At 44.9% G+C, this 17,049-nt stretch overlaps 1 protein-coding gene and 1 long non-coding RNA gene across 3 annotated transcripts in view; one reads left to right on the forward strand and one right to left on the reverse strand.

Annotated features, from left to right (window-relative positions):
- Window positions 1–9,450, reverse strand: part of ZSWIM4 (zinc finger SWIM-type containing 4) — a 44,214-nt gene extending 34,764 nt beyond the window's left edge. The window contains exon 1 of the mRNA XM_083419544.1: window positions 9,079–9,450. Coding sequence (XP_083275670.1) covers window positions 9,079–9,246 — 168 coding nt within the window. The 5' untranslated portion in view covers window positions 9,247–9,450. The remainder of the gene's footprint in view (window positions 1–9,078) is intronic.
- LOC310667923 overlaps window positions 1–17,049 on the forward strand; it is a 67,921-nt gene that overhangs the window by 40,966 nt on the left and 9,906 nt on the right. The gene's annotated exons all lie outside the window — the stretch shown is intronic.

Raw genomic sequence — 17,049 nt, forward strand, 5'->3', positions numbered from 1 at the left:
TCCAGGTGCCACCCTTGCAGCCCCAACCTTTAGACCCAAGGATCAAGTCTTTTCTGTGGTGGCACCTGAGTGATGGAACTCGCTCGCCTGAGATATCTGCCAGGCACCAACTCTTAGCTTTTACACTGCCCTGTGGTATAGCAGTGATGGGCTGGGACCTGGGGGGCAAGGTGCAAGTCCCCACTCAGCTGTGGAGCTCACTGGGTGACCCTGGGCCAATCACTGTGTTTTTCATGACTGACTTGGTTCCTTTTCCTGTTAAAACTTTGATGTTTTATATTCAGAGCTTTACTTTTATTGCTATTCAACTGTCAAGCCTAACACAGAAAATGAGAATCTAAATGTTTAAAACAATACATAGGTGCATCTTTCAGCCCTGGCCACCCCCAAACAAGCCTGCTAGGCCCTCTGCCTGACATCCCGGAACAGGGATGCCATAAACTGATACAGTGGTACCTCTGGTTGCAGACGGGATGAGTTCCCAAGGGTCGGATCCCAAGGTTTCCGCAACCTGAGGACCACTTCTGCGCATGCATGCATGGCGAAACCCAGTAAAATACTTCCGGGTTTGCCGCGCGCGCATCCCGAAGTTTACGTAACCAGAGGGTTACGTAAATGGAGATGACTGTATACACTTTGATGACAAGGCAAAGCTGCATTCCCCAACCCGGCCTTGATGCAGCAGGGATGGGAAAGCTGGCGCTTGACGCCCTCTCATCAGGGCCAGTGATCAGGGATGGCTGCAGCTGGAGTTCAGCAACATCTGGAGAGAAACTGCATTGGCTGCCTGGGCACAAACACCATATTTTCATGACACCAGGGTATGACTAAAAATCTTTTCAAATTCCTAGACACCAATGTGGTCAAGCAGATGGATGGCCAGCTATTTGGGCTGCTACGCACCCGTCTGAGCTCTCTGTACTATAAGAAGGTGCCTAGTGAACTGGAATTCCTAAGTATTTGGTGGGGTTGAGGGTGGAGACGACATGAAGCCACATGATACTGGAAGCCACAGAATTGTGACAGGCCTGGGAAAGGAATGCAAATGCTTACGCAAAGATGCGATCGCCAAGCATCATCTACCGTAAACCAGAGGCATAAAGCCATTGTTGTGGCTTGTTAGTAGCCCGTAGCTCAGAGAAAGGAGAGCAGCTATGGTGGAGCCTGCTCTGGGCCAATAGCACCCATCCCTCCCAGAGAGCAGAGAGTTCCTGCTGCCACAGATAAAATGAAGGGGGGTGAGTGAAGCCAGGTACTACCACACACCTTGCTAAGCTCCTGTCCAGTGAGAGCTGGGTCCCATGATCATTTTGACTTCCTTTGGTCATAGCATATCTGGCTAGTTAATGCAAGTTAAGTTTAGAATTCCTTCCTCTCTCCCCTCGCTCGCCCTCCATTTTGGTCACTGAGCCTCGGAGCCTCACTCCCCTTTAGACCAAGCCTGAACAACATTCACATTGATAACAACCCCCCAAAGGCAGGGAGGCCCCAGCGTGTTAATGGGAAAGTCCAAGCACGCCAAGAGCAGCATATGAATGGCAGAATGGCCATATCATAACCTCCTTATTGCTCCTCCATTTCCTGAATTCAGAAATATATTCCCAGCATACCCTGTGCTGGCCTTTGTGAGAGACTGTGAACCTGTCTCTCTGGGCAAAGGATTGAAATCTCTGTATACAGTTGTGTTTTATTTTATGTAGACCAGTAGTGATATAGTGTTACACAACTTGTAATATAAATGAATGCTTTGGAGAAGAACTGAACAGGTGAGGTGTTTATTCCTTCAAGGGAATTCACGAAGAGAGAGCTGAATTGCTGCTGCTGTGAAGATGCAGGAAGACTTTCTGGGTAAAAGGAACCCCAAAGGGTTGGAGCACAAACCGTCTAACACCCTGGGACAAATAGCAAATGCCTTAGGTCCAGCACTCATTCTCAAAGGTAAAAGGTAAAGGTACCCCTGCCTGTACAGGCCAGTCTTGACAGACTCTAGGGTTGTGCGCCCATCTCACTCAAAGAGGCCAAGGGCCAGCGCTGTCCGCAGACACTTCCGGGTCACGTGGCCAGCGTGACATCGCTGCTCTGGCGAGCCAGAGCTGCACATAGAAACGCCGTTTACCTTCCCGCTAGTAAGCGGTCCCTATTTATCTACTTGCACCCGGGAGTGCTTTCGAACTGCTAGGTTGACAGGCGCTGGGACCAAACAACGGGAGCGCACCCCGCCGCGGGGATTCGAACCGCCGACCTTTAGATCGGCAAGCCCTAGGCTGAGGCTTTTATCCACAGCGCCACCCACGTCCCCCATTCTCAAAACAAACAAACAAAAACCACCACCACCAAACTGGGAGGGGTAGCTAATGCCACCGAAGATGGAATTAGGATTCAATATTAGTTTTAACAGTTTGGAGAACTGGGCCCAAACTAACAAAATGAATTTCAACAGGGCCAAATGCCAGGTTCTACACTTAGGAAGGAATAACCAGCTGCACAAATATAAAATGGGGGACACCTGGCTTAGTAGTAGATGCAAAAAGGATCTAGGGGTCTTAGTAAACCAAAATCTTAACATGAGTCAACAGTGCGATACAGCAGCAAAAAAAGCAAAGATTATTCTAGGCTGCACCAACAGAAGTATAGAGTTCAAGTCAAGGGATGTAGTAGAACCACTCTATTCTGCCTTGGTCGGATCACACCTGGAATAGTGTGTCCAATTTTGGGCTCCAAAATTAAAGAAGGATATTGATAAAACTGGAACATGTTCAGAGGAGTGTGATCGAAATGATCAGAGGTCTGGAAACCAAGCCTTGTGATGAAGAGTTAAGGGAGCTGGATATGTTTAGCCTGGAAAAGAGGAGACAGAGAGGAGACATGATAGCCATCTTCAATTATCTTTAGAGCTGTTACATGGAAGATGGAGAAAGCTTGTTTTCTCCTGCTCAGAAGGTTGGGTAGGACTTAAACCAATGGTTTCTAGTTACAATAAAGGAGATTCCTAGGTCAAAGGGCAGCATCGGGAATGGGGATGTTGTTGGCACCTGCCATGGACTACATTGCAACAGGCGGCCAAATGCCAGTCTCTGGAGCCTCCTGCTCCTCCTTCTTGCTATTCTTGCCTACCGTCCCCAAGCAAATGAACAGTGATAGCCCTCTCTGGATAGCTGCGCAGACTGGGCTTAAAAGGAGAAGGTGTGCAACCAAGCAGTGGTAATAGCAAGGAGAAGGTGGCCTTTCCCAAGTAAGGGTTGCATTGAGGGCATCTTGCCCAACAGCCCTCCGAAACCTGGAGCCAGCTCCAACTCCTCTCTCATATTCCAGTCTATGGATTATTCTCCCACTTCTTCTGAATTTTCTGCCTGGGCACAGTCTCCTGGCCCTTCAGCCTCCATCTCTTGGGATCATTCTCATTCATCTGGCTTACCTTCCTCACAAAGCTCCTCCTGCCCTAGAGACAGCAGGTGACTTCTGCTCCAGCCAAACCGACTTCCCACTTCCCCACATCTGTGGCAGACTGTGCGCAAACATTCTGCGCGGCCCATTTCATTCTCGCTTCTCGGAACGCTCAAGACACCACAGAACGGCTCAGCCAACAGGTGCCAGAAGTTTCAGCGCTGCTGCAACCAGATCTCTTAAATGCATCACAACAGGCACACTAACTTCTAAATCTATACACCAATTTCCATGCAAAGGATACTCAAAATTGGCCTTCTCTTCTATTTCTGGTTCCAGACTCCCACACAGTTGCCACGACCAACTGACGCCACAAGGAAAAGACTTTTCCTTCACTTCAGCATAAATGGTGGCCACACAAAGTCTTGGTATTCAGAGAATGGCCAGCAAGGATCAGGCAGGCTCCTAAAAGTCCACTCACAGATATTTCCTCCTAGTCCAGTTTATGTAGCTTATAGGTACACAATTCCAACTCTGTCCAGAAAACAGAAACTGGTCCACATGTTGACACTTAACTAACTTATTTCCCTTCTTGCTAATTTATGTTAATACAAGCAGCTTCCTCGCTGGCGAAAGTTTTCTCCCATATTAAGCAATGGTCTGCTTACAAATATTCTCAGATCTCATCCAGCCTTCTTTTTCCCCCTTGGCCTCTCGCCCAATCTTCTCAAATTAGAGAAAAAAGAATGAGCAAATCTTTCGGCCTAAAACTTTGCCTAAATTCTACCCAATAGTTTCCTCAGGTAACTGAGCATTCTCAACTCTTGTCTCACAAGCAACAGCTGAATCTTTGGCACAGGCAGATGGTCGTAAGACTCCAAAATTTCACTAAACCCTCCTCCTCTTGTGCCAAATTTGTAAGTAACCTTGTGATTCAATCCAAACTTGGGCAGAACTGGATTCCTTACATACACACACACACACACACGGTCTTAATATGTCATTCCCTTTTGGCCCCCTTCTCCATGCAGTCGTCTTAACTACTGGAATTTCTCCCACTTAATCTGTTCTGATGCCTTCATTAAATTCATCTCCCACACACCGTATTGCTATTCTCACACCACCTTTTTTGCCAAAATTTTCAGCTCTTTCAGAATCAGGCTTCTAGTTCAAAGTTCTCTTCCAGCACTTTCCCTGTGTCTCCATGCAGGTTCTCTTTTTAACACCCCATTTTCTTAATTCCATCCCCTTTCACACTGCTCTTGACACAAGAAGCAGATGCCAGGGCCATAGCTGGGGAGGGGGTGAGTGCTAGCTGGACATTTTGTCCGAGTTGAAGCTTCCAGAGGCACACCATTGAGGCTCCCAGCCTGTGCGTGTGTGCGTGTTTGGGGGGGCCAAACTGGGTCTTTGACCAGGGTGGGTGAAATAAAGCCTAGTTTCAGCCCTGCTTTCATCCAGTCCTCCTGGCAAAACTCATCTCACACACAGTCTCCCTAAGGACCAGAGAGTTCTAGGCTGGATTACTGCAACACGTTATATGTAGTTCTGCCTCTGAAGAATGTTTGGAAACCAGCTGGTGCAGAATTCAGTGGCCAGGTTGCTCACCGGGACAATACGGTTTTAGCATATTACACTGATCCTGGCCCAACTGCACTGGCTGCCAATTAGTTTCTGGGCACAATTCAAAGGGCTGGTTGTGACCTATAAAGCTTTAAATGGCTTAGGGCTGCAATCCCTGAAGGACCGCCTCTTCCCATATGAACCAACCCAGACTCCGAGATCAGAGATCATGAGATCATCGTCTGAGACCCTTCTTCACATGCCTCCTCCATGAGAGGTCCAGAGGGTAGACCTCTTCTGCAGTGGCTCCCCATTTGTGGAATGCTCTCCCCACCCCAAGAGAGGTTTGTCTAGCACCTTCATTATACATCTTTAGGTACCAGGTGAAAACAGGGTTGTCGTCAACCAGGCCTTTAGCTGATTTATATTCTACGGCCTTTTAAATGTGTTGTTGTTTTTTGAGCGGGGAGAATTATTGTCTTGTTTTGCTTCTGTTCTAACTATTTGCCTGTGCTTTTATCTTGTATTTTTATCTTGTGATCTTCAGATGAAGGACAGTATATCCATTTAATAAATAAATAAATAAATAAGCTTCTATCTCTTCTGTGCTAACTTCCCTCTAGTATCCTTCCCTCCTTCTGGCTATTCTTTAATCAAACACTGGGGGGGGGATCCAAATGGGGGGAGGGACTGTGTCCCACTAACCCACTGGAAGATCTCCTGCACAAGCCTCCTGCACAAACAAATGAAAGCTTCATAAAAGCAACTGCCATTAATTTCCAGGCTAAGGTCAAGGTTTTGATGTATACAACCCTATACAGATCGTCTTGCCCCTTGCATATCCTTATACGGCTCTGCAGATGTGGGCCTCCTGCAGATACCATCTTATGAGAAGGTCTGTTCCACACAATATAGCAATCAGGCCTTTAGTGTTGTGGCACCTGCCCCCTAGGAATTCCCTCCCCTTAAATATTACACAGTCACCATCTATGGTGCCTATGGAAGGGCTCCACCTTCCAACAAGCCTTTTCTTTCCCAGTCTGTATCTGTACTGGAATTGTTTTAAAGATGTTTTATCACTGGTCATCTGCTACCCTGGGCAACTTTGAAATTATTATAAATTCAATAAATAAATAATGATTTAATAAATAAATGGGGCTTGCACAGCAAACCTCCCAGTGGATTTCACCTAAAGAATCAGACTCCTCCACATCAAACTTCACTGCTCTTAAAACTGCACCAGAGAATTCATCACCTGATAACAGCTATATCACCTCATCTGACCAGAAGGTTTCCTTTGTATATTCCTGTTTGTACTTCAGTCAGCTAGGAACAGAGTTTAATAAGGTGACTTGATGGAGAGAACCAGAACAACACACAGCCCAAGAACAATATGAGAAAGTCAGTCAGGAATGGTGTACTATGGCAACAGTGTCCTTCAATTTAAATACCGGGGGGGGGGGGGGGGAGTGACAAAGGAAAGAAAATTAACCAGCCAGTGCTGAAAATCAAGGTATGAAACTACAGAAGACCAGTTCTGACCAAGAATATGCTACAGACAAGTGGACCTGCAGTCCTGTTCACAGACCCTGCTTAAATCCTCAATGGAATTTAAGCAGTCAATGGTAAAACTGACTACAACTTCTACATAGACTCTGCCACTTCATGTAGCTAAGCGAGCACCAAGCTTAGTTTTCACTAAGGTAGTAAACCTATGTCCTGTTTGCTATTATTTAGATTGAAGTTGGGAACTCTTATGATAGAATACTCCTTCATACACAAATTTCCTTGAACATGGAATATGTCTGGGAGAAAGATAGGCTAGAAACCTTCTCCCAAATGTGCTGCTCTTCCTTGTGAAAGAAACCAATTTGTTTAGAGAAGAATTTAGTAATACACCCACCACCACCTGCATCCTAAAGTGGAAGAGGCCAGACACAGGTCTATGTGAAATGATCAAGACAAAGGCTTATTTAAAGGCCATGGTTACAACCCTGTCACTTTCAAGTCAAAGCTATTCCCTTCACGGTGAGAATTCCATTTATCGAACTTGAGACGAGGTACCAAGTTAAAAGGCAACTCTTTGGCTGTGTTTTACAACAGCTATTCAGTTCAAATTCACATGGAAGATGAGGACTATGCCTGCTCCAAATGACAAAATGGGGAGGGGGTGTTCTATCCAGCTCTATCCTTTCATTCCTCCAGAGTTCTAATGTGCCTCAAAGCCAAGGCAAATTGAGGAGGTGGAGGTTGACTGATAAACAGTCTACACTTACTCTAAGCACTGGCAAAGTAATCCAGAGAGTCATCCTTGTGGACTAGCCCATTAAATGAGCAGAATTCAGAATTTTTCAACGGATTCTTCGCACACACAGCAGCCTAGCGACACCCCTCTCCTTTTTACCATTCCCTGATGAAACCTTTCCAGTCTTGAAAATTAAAGAGATTGGAGGGGGATATGCTTTTTCAGCCCAGAGCTCCTCCGTATTCCCTCCTATTTCAGGTGTGCAAGTGCTTGGACTTGGAAGTTTCACTCATTGATGGCAGTGACAAGTGACTCTCGTCTGACGAGTTTCCCAGCCTGACACAGAAATCAACCCCTGTGTCTCCCTGGATGGAACTACAGCTGCTTACAAGGAATTCTTAGATTTGAGGGAAGGAAGTAGCTGAGCTTTGATCTCCAAGAATTGTGAGCAAGTGTGGCTCTGACAAATTTCAGAAAGAGGAGAAGAACATGTGTAGCGAGCCTAGTCTCCCCGCACCCTCCACGCCACAGTATCGCAACCTTACCTTCTCCTAGGCTCTGCCCAGACTAGTCCTGACTCTCTCGGCTAGCCAAAGTTAGCTAGTTTCAGCTATCCCAATTAACACCCACTCCACCTATTTCTCAGCAGGCACACACAGAGACAGCCTTTAAAGGGCACCCTAGGATAACCACTTCCTCCAAATCAAGCTGCATAAAGGCATCATTTGAGGGCAGAGGTTGTGGGTGAGAGAGAATCACAAACAGATGCAGAATAAAACACAGCATGCGCAAGTAGCACGCAAAGAAAGCCAGGAGATAAAGTCATTTTTTTCTTCCAATCTCAATGGACCTTGGAAGCCTGGCTGTAAATCCTGGTGGGATCACACAAAAAGGGATGTCAGAAAAAATGCTGGAGCTTCTCCTCAAATCAACAACTGAAAAAAGGCAAGGTAATATGGACTAAAGAGAGAAGGAGATCCGGAATGTAATTGTCAGTCACTCTGGTGAGACCTAGAGGAAGTCCACTAAATCGCAAGTTAATATACCAAGCAAGGCCACATTTAGGCCATTAGCCCCCTACCCAGCTCATGGGACCCCGGTTCAAAAGCTACTTAGAGGGGACACCCTGCCCCCCAATAACCCAGCCAGCCCAAATTTGACCTCCCAGGAAAGGATGGCAGGAGATAGAGCATACAAAACTAAGTATGAATGACAAGATGTTAGGGTGGCAGCAGCAAGAGGGGGGAGAATTAAAAGGAAGAAAGGAGCTGGCCCCAGAGAAGACTACAGGGAGATGGCAGAGGGTAGAGATTGGTGGAGAGAAAAACAAACAGATTAGGCTCGGCTTTGTTCAAGCCTGGCTAGTAAGTAGGATTGTCAACTCGAGGGGCGCGCAGAATTCCTGCGTTCCCTTCTCCTGCCGGCATAAATCCGGCCGAGGAAGCCCCTCGACGACGCTGCCACCTGCACCCCGACCCATTGTTCGAAGGGGCCGAGCCCCACAAGGGCAGCTTCGAAGGAGCGGGCAGCCCCAACTTCCACGGCCCGAGGCCACGGGATCGGCTTTGCAACGCCAGGCCGCAGCCGTCGGAGAAAAGAAAAAGAGAGGGGGGAGGAAAAGCGGGGGGCTTTAGAAGGGGGAAGGGCTCGTACGCGGCCGGGGATGGGGGCCGAGATACAGGAAGGCGCTCCTGAGGATGTGCAGAGTGCCTTCGCCGTCCAGCGCCCTCGGGGGAGACGAGGGGGTGGCGGGAGGAAGGCTTGCCGGGCAGCTGCGAGCCCCGGCACCTCTTGGGGGGAGAGAGGCGAAGGGAGCCTCGGACGCGCCGGCTCCTTCCCACGCAGCGGCCCGGGGGGGGGGGGAGCGGAGAAGCTGCTGCCCTCACCTGCTCGAAGGCCCACGTCTCCGCCACCCGCCGGGCGCTCAGGTCCAGAAGCGTCTCGACGGCGCTGGGGGCCGAGGTGGCGGCGGAGGCGGCGGCGCCCGGCCCCGGCCCCAGCTCGGGCTGCTCCCCGGAGCCGCCGCACCTGCGCTTGGCGGGCGGGGGCTCCATAGGCCCGGCCGATCCCCGGCCTCTCCTGCGCGCCTTGCCCGGAAACCCAGCGGCGGCGGCGGCGGCCCGGGCCTGGCCTGGCCCGCTCAGTCGGCCGTTCCTCCCTCTCCGCTGGCGGCGTCGGATGCGGCCCCTTTAAGGAGCTCCCACAACAATGAGCTCGGCTGCCGCGGCCTCGCCGGTCCTCCCTTTTCAACCTGCTCGCCTCCCATTGGGTGGCCGGCGAGGGAGAGACCGGCGAGGATTGGGCGAGCTCGGCTGCCGCTCAAGGAGGAAACAATGCACGCCCCCATGTCGTGGGGTTTAAATAAATATTAAAAAAAGGAAAGAAAGGAAAGTGGGAGGGGAGGGCCGTCTGGGGGGAAAAGGTGTCAATCAAAGGTCGAGAGGCCCACCCAGCCAATCAGGCAAGGCGGGGGCGGCCTCAGTCCTGCCGGTGGGGTTCTATGTGGGCGTGGCCTGCGCTGCGATCCTTCCATTCACAACATTCTGGAGCCGGCTGGGAATGGCAACAATGTGGCGAGCCGCGCATTCCAAGCCGGGAAGGGGCCGCCTCCGCCGCCCGTCACTCCCCGGGGGCTCATCGCCGCCGCGCCCTCGCCTTCCTCACCACCGGACTCGAGGGAGGCGGGGGAGCCGCCGAGCTGCTCTGCTGCGAACCACCTTCATTCACAAAATGACCAGGAAGAAAAGTCGTTTCCAATGTGAAAGCGTAAGGAGCAAACTTTTAAACTAGGCCTGTTGTGGAAGAATTCAGCCGCCCAGCCTCTGGGGCTAAAGGAGCAGGACATCAAGGCTTTCCTCCACCCCAACCCCTCTCGTATAATCCGGGGGGGGGGTTAATCACATTAACTGCATCGTTTTTGCTCTGTAAATAGAGCAACAGGACAATTCCAGGTAGCATCCCGTTTCAGTACCTGCTCCAAGGAATGCGCACACGTCACCATTCCTGTCAAAACACTTTTGCAAAAAAGCTGCCAGTCTCCAGACTTGCCATATAGCCTGGACATTCTTAAAGCGACAGTAGAAAGGAAAAGTCTTGGGATATTGACTCTCCCCCGAATAAGCACTAAGTATTACTGAGGAGGTGGGGGGTGGGAATAAGGCAATATAAAAGGCAGCACTATAACAGGATATAATAATGATAGCTGCAACATTCATGGTCCTGCTCATCTCATTGGGATTCCATCTTCTGCCAGCGATGCCATTCCACCATCTACAAGGGACAAACAGGCCAGTCTGTGCAAAAGAATAATGGACACAAATCTGACATCAAAAGCGGCAATATTCAACAACCAGCGGGAGAACATTTCAACCTCCTACAATACTCTTTTACAGACCTTTGTCCTTCTTGGACAAAAGGACTTCAAAGGGAATCCTCAGTGTGAAACTGATGAGTTGCAACTTAACAAGAAGTTAGGTTCTATCACCTGTAGTCTGAATCAACATAACGGGTTTTTAACCTCACTACAGGTGTCAATTAGCTTACAAATGCCAGGATGTTCACTATCTTCAACACTGCTTTGTGAATGGTTGCTGTAGTTATCAGTGTTCCCCCCCCCAATTTGTTTTTGCATTTCATTTCCCCCTGAATTCATTTTGTTTGTGAGTGTGTATTTCTCTGCATCCATATACTTGCCAACACTTCATGCATAAGATAAAATAGACTTTGGTCCATAAAGGTTTATACCATAATAAATTTGTTTAACCTTCAAATTGCCACAAGACTCCTTCATGTTTTGGAGCTTTAAATGCATGTACTTTAAATGCATGGTATGTTCTAGCATCCTGTCTCCTAGTAGCCTACTAGATGTCTTTGGGAAGGCTACAAGCAGGACATGAGAGCACTAGTATTCAGAGGCACAATGTGTCCCTGATATTGGTGTACTATATAACCCTCATTTACTTGTAACAGATTCACAGAGAACAGGATATTATCATCTATGATTCAGCTACCATAGTCCTGTCAGTGAAGGGAGAAGCTTCTCCTGATGTTTCTGTGCTGCTACATAACCAAAGGTCTCTAGGCAAGAGTACATTGAAATACAAAATAAACAATAAAAATGCAATTGCAATACAAAAAATTATTTTTTATAAATATTTATTAAGTTTTACATAAACAATAAAGAACAACATAAACAACACATAACACAGAAAAAATACACAAACATAAAACACAAAAACAACAGTAATAAACAATAAAAATAGAGAAAATTAAAAAAAAAATACCCTTTTTATCTTCATAATGACCTTGCATTTACTTGTTTCTGCGACTTCCCCCAACCTCCCTACTCTGTATTCCAAATCAAATGTTCTGTCTGCAAATTCTTTCCCTCTATCATAATTTAAATTTCTCATCATCTTAAATCCATATCCCATAATTATATTTCCTTCAGTCTAGATTTTAAATCTTTTTCTGTTCACCTTTCTTGCTAAAAACCAGTCACCTTCAGTCCGATATCTTCAAATGTTCGTTATCTTGCAGTATTTCTGTAAATAGTCTTTAAATTTCCTCCAATCTTCCCTCACCGTCTCTTCTCCCTGGTCTCTAATCCTGCCGGTCATTTCTGCTGATTCCATGTAGTCGATGACTTTCATCTGCCATTCTTCCAGAGTGGGTAATTCTTCTGTCTTCCAATACTGTGCAATAAGTATTCTTGCTGCTGCTGTAGCATACATAAAGAAAATCCTATCTTTCTTGTGCACCTGTTGGCCAACCATGCCCAGGAGAAAGGCTTCTGGCTTCTTCGAAAATGTGTATTTAAACACTTTTTTCAGCTCATTATAAATCATCTCCCAGAATGCCTTAATCTTAGGGCACGTCCACCAAAGGTGAAAGAATGTGCCTTCAACTTCTTTACATTTCCAACACTTATTATCGGGCAAATGGTAAATTTTCGCAAGCTTGACTGGTGTCATGTACCACCTATATATCATTTTCATTACATTCTCTCTTAGGGCATTAGATGCCGTAAATTTTATACCGGTGGTCCATAACCGTTCCCAGTCAGCAAACATTATATTATGGCCCAAGTCTTGTGCCCATTTAATCATCACTGATTTCACTTCCTCATCCTGTGTATTCCATTTTAGTAGCAAGTTATACATTCTTGACAAAATCTTAGTTTTGGGTTCTAACAATTCTGTCTCCAATTTTGATTTTTCCACCTGGAAGCCAATTTTTCTATCCATTTTAAATGCTTCCATTATTTGATGATAATGGAGCCAATCTCGGACTTTACTTTTTAATTTATCAAAACTCTGTAGTTTCAATTTGTCTCCATCTTGTTCTAAAATCTCCCAATATTTTGGCCAGTTTGCCTCCATATTGAGCTTTTTTAGTGCTTTTGCTTCCATTGGGGACAACCACCTTGGGGTCTTGGTTTCAAGCAAGTCTTTATACCTCATCCAAACTTTAAACAATGCATTCCTAACAATGTGGATTTTAAACATTCTATGCACTTTAACCTTGTCATACCATAGATATGCATGCCAACCAAAAACATTGTTAAATCCTTCTAGATCCAACATGTCAGTGTTTTCAAGAAGTAGCCATTCTTTTAACCAACAAAAGGCTGCCGCCTCATAATAAAGTTTCAGGTCTGGCAGGGCAAAGCCCCCTCTTTCTTTTGCGTCGGTCAATATTTTAAATTTTATCCTTGGCTTTTTGCCCTGCCAGACAAATCTGGATATATCTCTTTGCCACCTCTTGAAACAATCAATCTTATCTATAATTTGCAGTGTCTGAAACAAAAACAACATTCTTGGCAATACATTCATCTTTATCACAGCAATACGACCCATTAAGGAGAGTTTCAAATTAGACCATATATCTAGATCTTTCTTTATCTCCGACCAACTTTTCTCATAATTGTCTTTATATAAATTTCCATTTTTCGCAGTCATAGTAATACCCAAATATTTCACTTTTTTCACTACTGCCAATCCTGTCTCATTCTGAAATCTTTCTTTCTCAATTTCTGTTAGATTCTTTGTCAAAACTTTGGTTTTTGTTTTATTCAATTTAAACCCTGCCAGTCGACCAAACTCTTGGATCAGTTCTAAGGCTCTTTTCACACTGGATTCTGGCTCCTGTAATGTCAGAACTAGGTCATCTGCAAATGCTCTTAATTTATATTGTTTAGCTCCGACCTGAATCCCTCTGACCAATTGGTCCTTTCTAATCATATTCAGCAACACCTCCAGGACTGATATAAACAGCAAAGGAGAAATTGGGCAACCTTGTCGCGTACCTTTCTCTATTCTGAACTCCTCAGTGATTACACTGTTTACAATTAACTTAGCTTTTTGTTCAGAATAGATTGCACCTATACCATTTTCAAATTCCTGACCTACCCCCATACTTTGGAGATTTTTCTTCATAAAACTCCAAGAAATATTATCGAAGGCCTTCTCCGCATCCACAAATATTAGAACCGCCTTAGTATTTATTTTTTCTTGTAAAAATTCCAGAATGTCTATTATATTCCTTACATTATCTGATAAATGTCTTCCTGGGAGAAAGCCTGCTTGGTCCTTATGAATCTCCTCTATTAAAACCTTCTTGAATCTTCTAGCCAGAATATCTGCAAAAATTTTGTAATCCACATTAAGTAATGATATTGGGCGGTAGTCTTTGAGTTGGTGTTTCTGAGTCTCTACCTTTGGTATAAGTGTAACAAAAGCTTCTTTCCACGTATCTGGTGCCTTCTCCCCCTGAAGTATTTTGTTACAAACTTCTTTCAATGGCTGAATTAGCCAGTCTTTCAGTGCTTTATAATATCTAGCAGTCAGTCCATCGGGTCCTGGAGACTTGCCCAGTTGCATATTCTGAATGGCACTCTCGACCTCTTGGTCTGTTATGCTATAATTCAATTTCAATCTATTCTCTTGAGATATTTTCGGTAGCCCATTCGCTTTCAAGAATTTCTCTATGTCTACTTCCTTCTGGGGTTGTTGAGAATAAAGCTGTTTAAAATATTTTTGAAAAGCGGTCCTTATTTCTGTAGGGTTCTGAATAGTTTTTCCTTCCACTTCTAGATTTGTTATTGTGTTCAACTTTTGTCTCTTCTTAATTTGCCAAGCCAATAATTTCCCACACTTGTTTGCAGATTCAAAAGTTCTCTGTCTCATTTGTCTGATCTTCCACTCAATCTCTTGATTTACCATTTGCATATATTCCACTTGATATAATTTAATCTCTCTTAGAGTTTCCTTTGAATTTGGCTTTAATCTCAATCTCTTTTCTCCTTCATTGATCTTTTCCAAGATCTTTTCCCTTCTTTCCTTTTGTAATCTCTTTTTAAGCGTATTTTGTTGTATCAAGAACCCTCTCATAACAGCTTTACTTGCATCCCATACGATTCTTTTCTCCACCGTCGTGTTCAAATTTATCTCGAAATAGTCTTTCAAAGTTTTCTGGGCCTTTTTGTTCACTTCCTCATCCCTGAAGAGAGAGTCGTTCATTCTCCATCTGAAAGAACCAGTTGGTAGTAAGTTCATTCCCATCTTTACTGCATTATGGTCGGAGCAAGTTTTTGGGCAGATTTCCACCTTTTTTATATTTGGTGCCAGTCCTCGGGTGATCCATATTTGGTCGATTCGTGTCCAAGTCATTTTAGCTTCAGAATAGAAGGTTCCCTCTCTTCCTAACGGGTTTTTGGTTCTCCAGATGTCAATCAAGTCCAGGTTATCAGTCAAATCAAAAAAGGTTTTCGGTAGTCTACCATCCTTGGTGACCACCTGTCGTTGCGCCTTGTCCATATTTGTTGAAACAACTCCATTCATATCTCCCATCAAAATCACACTGTATTCCAAATATTCATTCAGTGTCTCATGCAGCTTCTTAAAAAACTCGGATTTTCCCTCGTTTGGTGCATACACTCCTACTATCAGATACTTCTGTCCATGGTACTGTATTTCAATTGCCAAATATCTTCCATGTTCATCCTTAAACATAAATTTTGGTGTAAGGCTCTCTTTGGCATATATTACTACTCCTCTTTTTTTGACTTTGTCAGATGAGATAAATTCTTGACCCAATCTTTTGTTAATTAAAATTTTCCTATGGAGCCTGGTCACATGTGTTTCTTGTAAGCAGATCAAGTCCAATTGTTCTTTCTTTAAAATATGGAATATCGATTTCCTCTTTCGAACTGAGTTGAGGCCATTACAATTCCAGCTTAGAAGTTGCAGAGACATGATGAATTTATTCTGTTATATTCCTCCAGATGCTCCCTCTGTCTTGTCTTTATCTGTCAAGTCCGGCGTTGTCCTCTTCTTTCTGTTTCGTTTCGGCCTTGCTCCTGTCTTGTCTTCCTCTCCCTCCTCTGATGACTCCAAGGAATCTGCTACTTTTAATGTTCCTTTCTGTAGGTCCTCTCCATAAACTTCTAAAAAGGCGTTCTTGTCTTCCACTGATCTTACTTTTGTCTTTCTTCCCTTGATACTGAAGGAGAGTCCTTCCGGAAATTCCCACCTGAAAATGATGTTGTTTTTTCTTAATTGAATAACTAGATCTTTATAATTCGATCTAAGGTCCAGAAGATGCTTTGGAATATCCTTGAAGATCTCGACTTTGGATTGATTAATTATCAATGATTTTTGAAAATGTAGTCCCAAAATCTTGTCTCTTTCTTCTTTGGTTCTAAATGTAACCAAACAGTCTCTAATTTTGATCTTCTTGCTTGTTCTTCCCAGACGAAAGGCACTCAGGATCTTAAATTCCTCCTTCTCAGGCTCCAAAGTCCAAAATTTCTGAAATTCTTGTGTCAGAAGGTCCCGCAGGCTTCCTTCCTCGATCTCTGGAACGTTTCTAATTCTCAGATTAGTTTGTTTATCTTTTAATTCCAGCATAGAAAATCTTGCTCTATACTCCTCCAATTGCTTGCTCATCGGTGGCAATTTCTCCTCTGTAGCAGCTGCAACCCCCCTTGCCTCCTCAGCAATTTTTCTTGTCTCAACCGACGCCTCAAATAATTCCTTAATTGAGGCTGTATTCTGTTTTATACTGGCAGAGTTCTGTTCTATCTTTTGGAAGGCCTCTGTTACCCCTTTGTTTGTTTCTTCAACTTGACTTTTTACTTCCACAACTTGTTTTTTAGTTTCTGACACTTCTTGTGTCAGTTTGTCTAGGGATCCCTGTACCCTTGCAAATCCTGCAGTAATAAGGTCTTCTGTCCCAGACATTTCTTTTACTTTGGGTATAACAGAGGCACTTCCTGTAGGTTCAGGGAAGGATCCCCTCCTTCCCGTGTGAAAAGATTTACCAGATCTTGTTGTTTTGTCTTGAAATTGCTGTAATTTTCCTTTTCCCTCTGCCATAAGCCACCAGTTTCAAGGTTACTCTGCAGCTGCAACTTATTTACCAGTTCAAGGGAAGAGAGTGGAATTTTCCTCTATTTACTTTGTATCCCTGCAGTAATTTCAGTAGCCACCAGGGGGACCTCGGAAATATTACTATTAAAAAAATACAATGTATCACCTTCTCTCTTTTCACAACCGATTCGAAACAGTAATGTCCACAATACCAAGTTTCAAGTAGAATTCTCTTGTCCTGGTGGGCTGGCTCCTTCAAACACTTAAATATTCTTTTGAATGCTTCACAGTCTTTCACAGTCTTTTAAGACTTCACTTTCACTTTTGGCAAACCAAAACGGCAGTCCGGACAGCTTCCCTGCTGCCTGGGGGGGGATTTTCTATTGTCCTTTAGCCAAATCCAAATCTATTCACAATCAAACGTCTAGGCAGTATATCTTAGTCTTATAAGTCTCTTTGATCAGACAGAATGTCCCTCCATTTTCC

The sequence above is a fragment of the Podarcis tiliguerta genome (assembly GCF_965153285.1).
Source record: "Podarcis tiliguerta genome assembly, chromosome: 17".
Taxonomy (NCBI): Eukaryota; Metazoa; Chordata; class Lepidosauria; order Squamata; family Lacertidae; genus Podarcis; species Podarcis tiliguerta.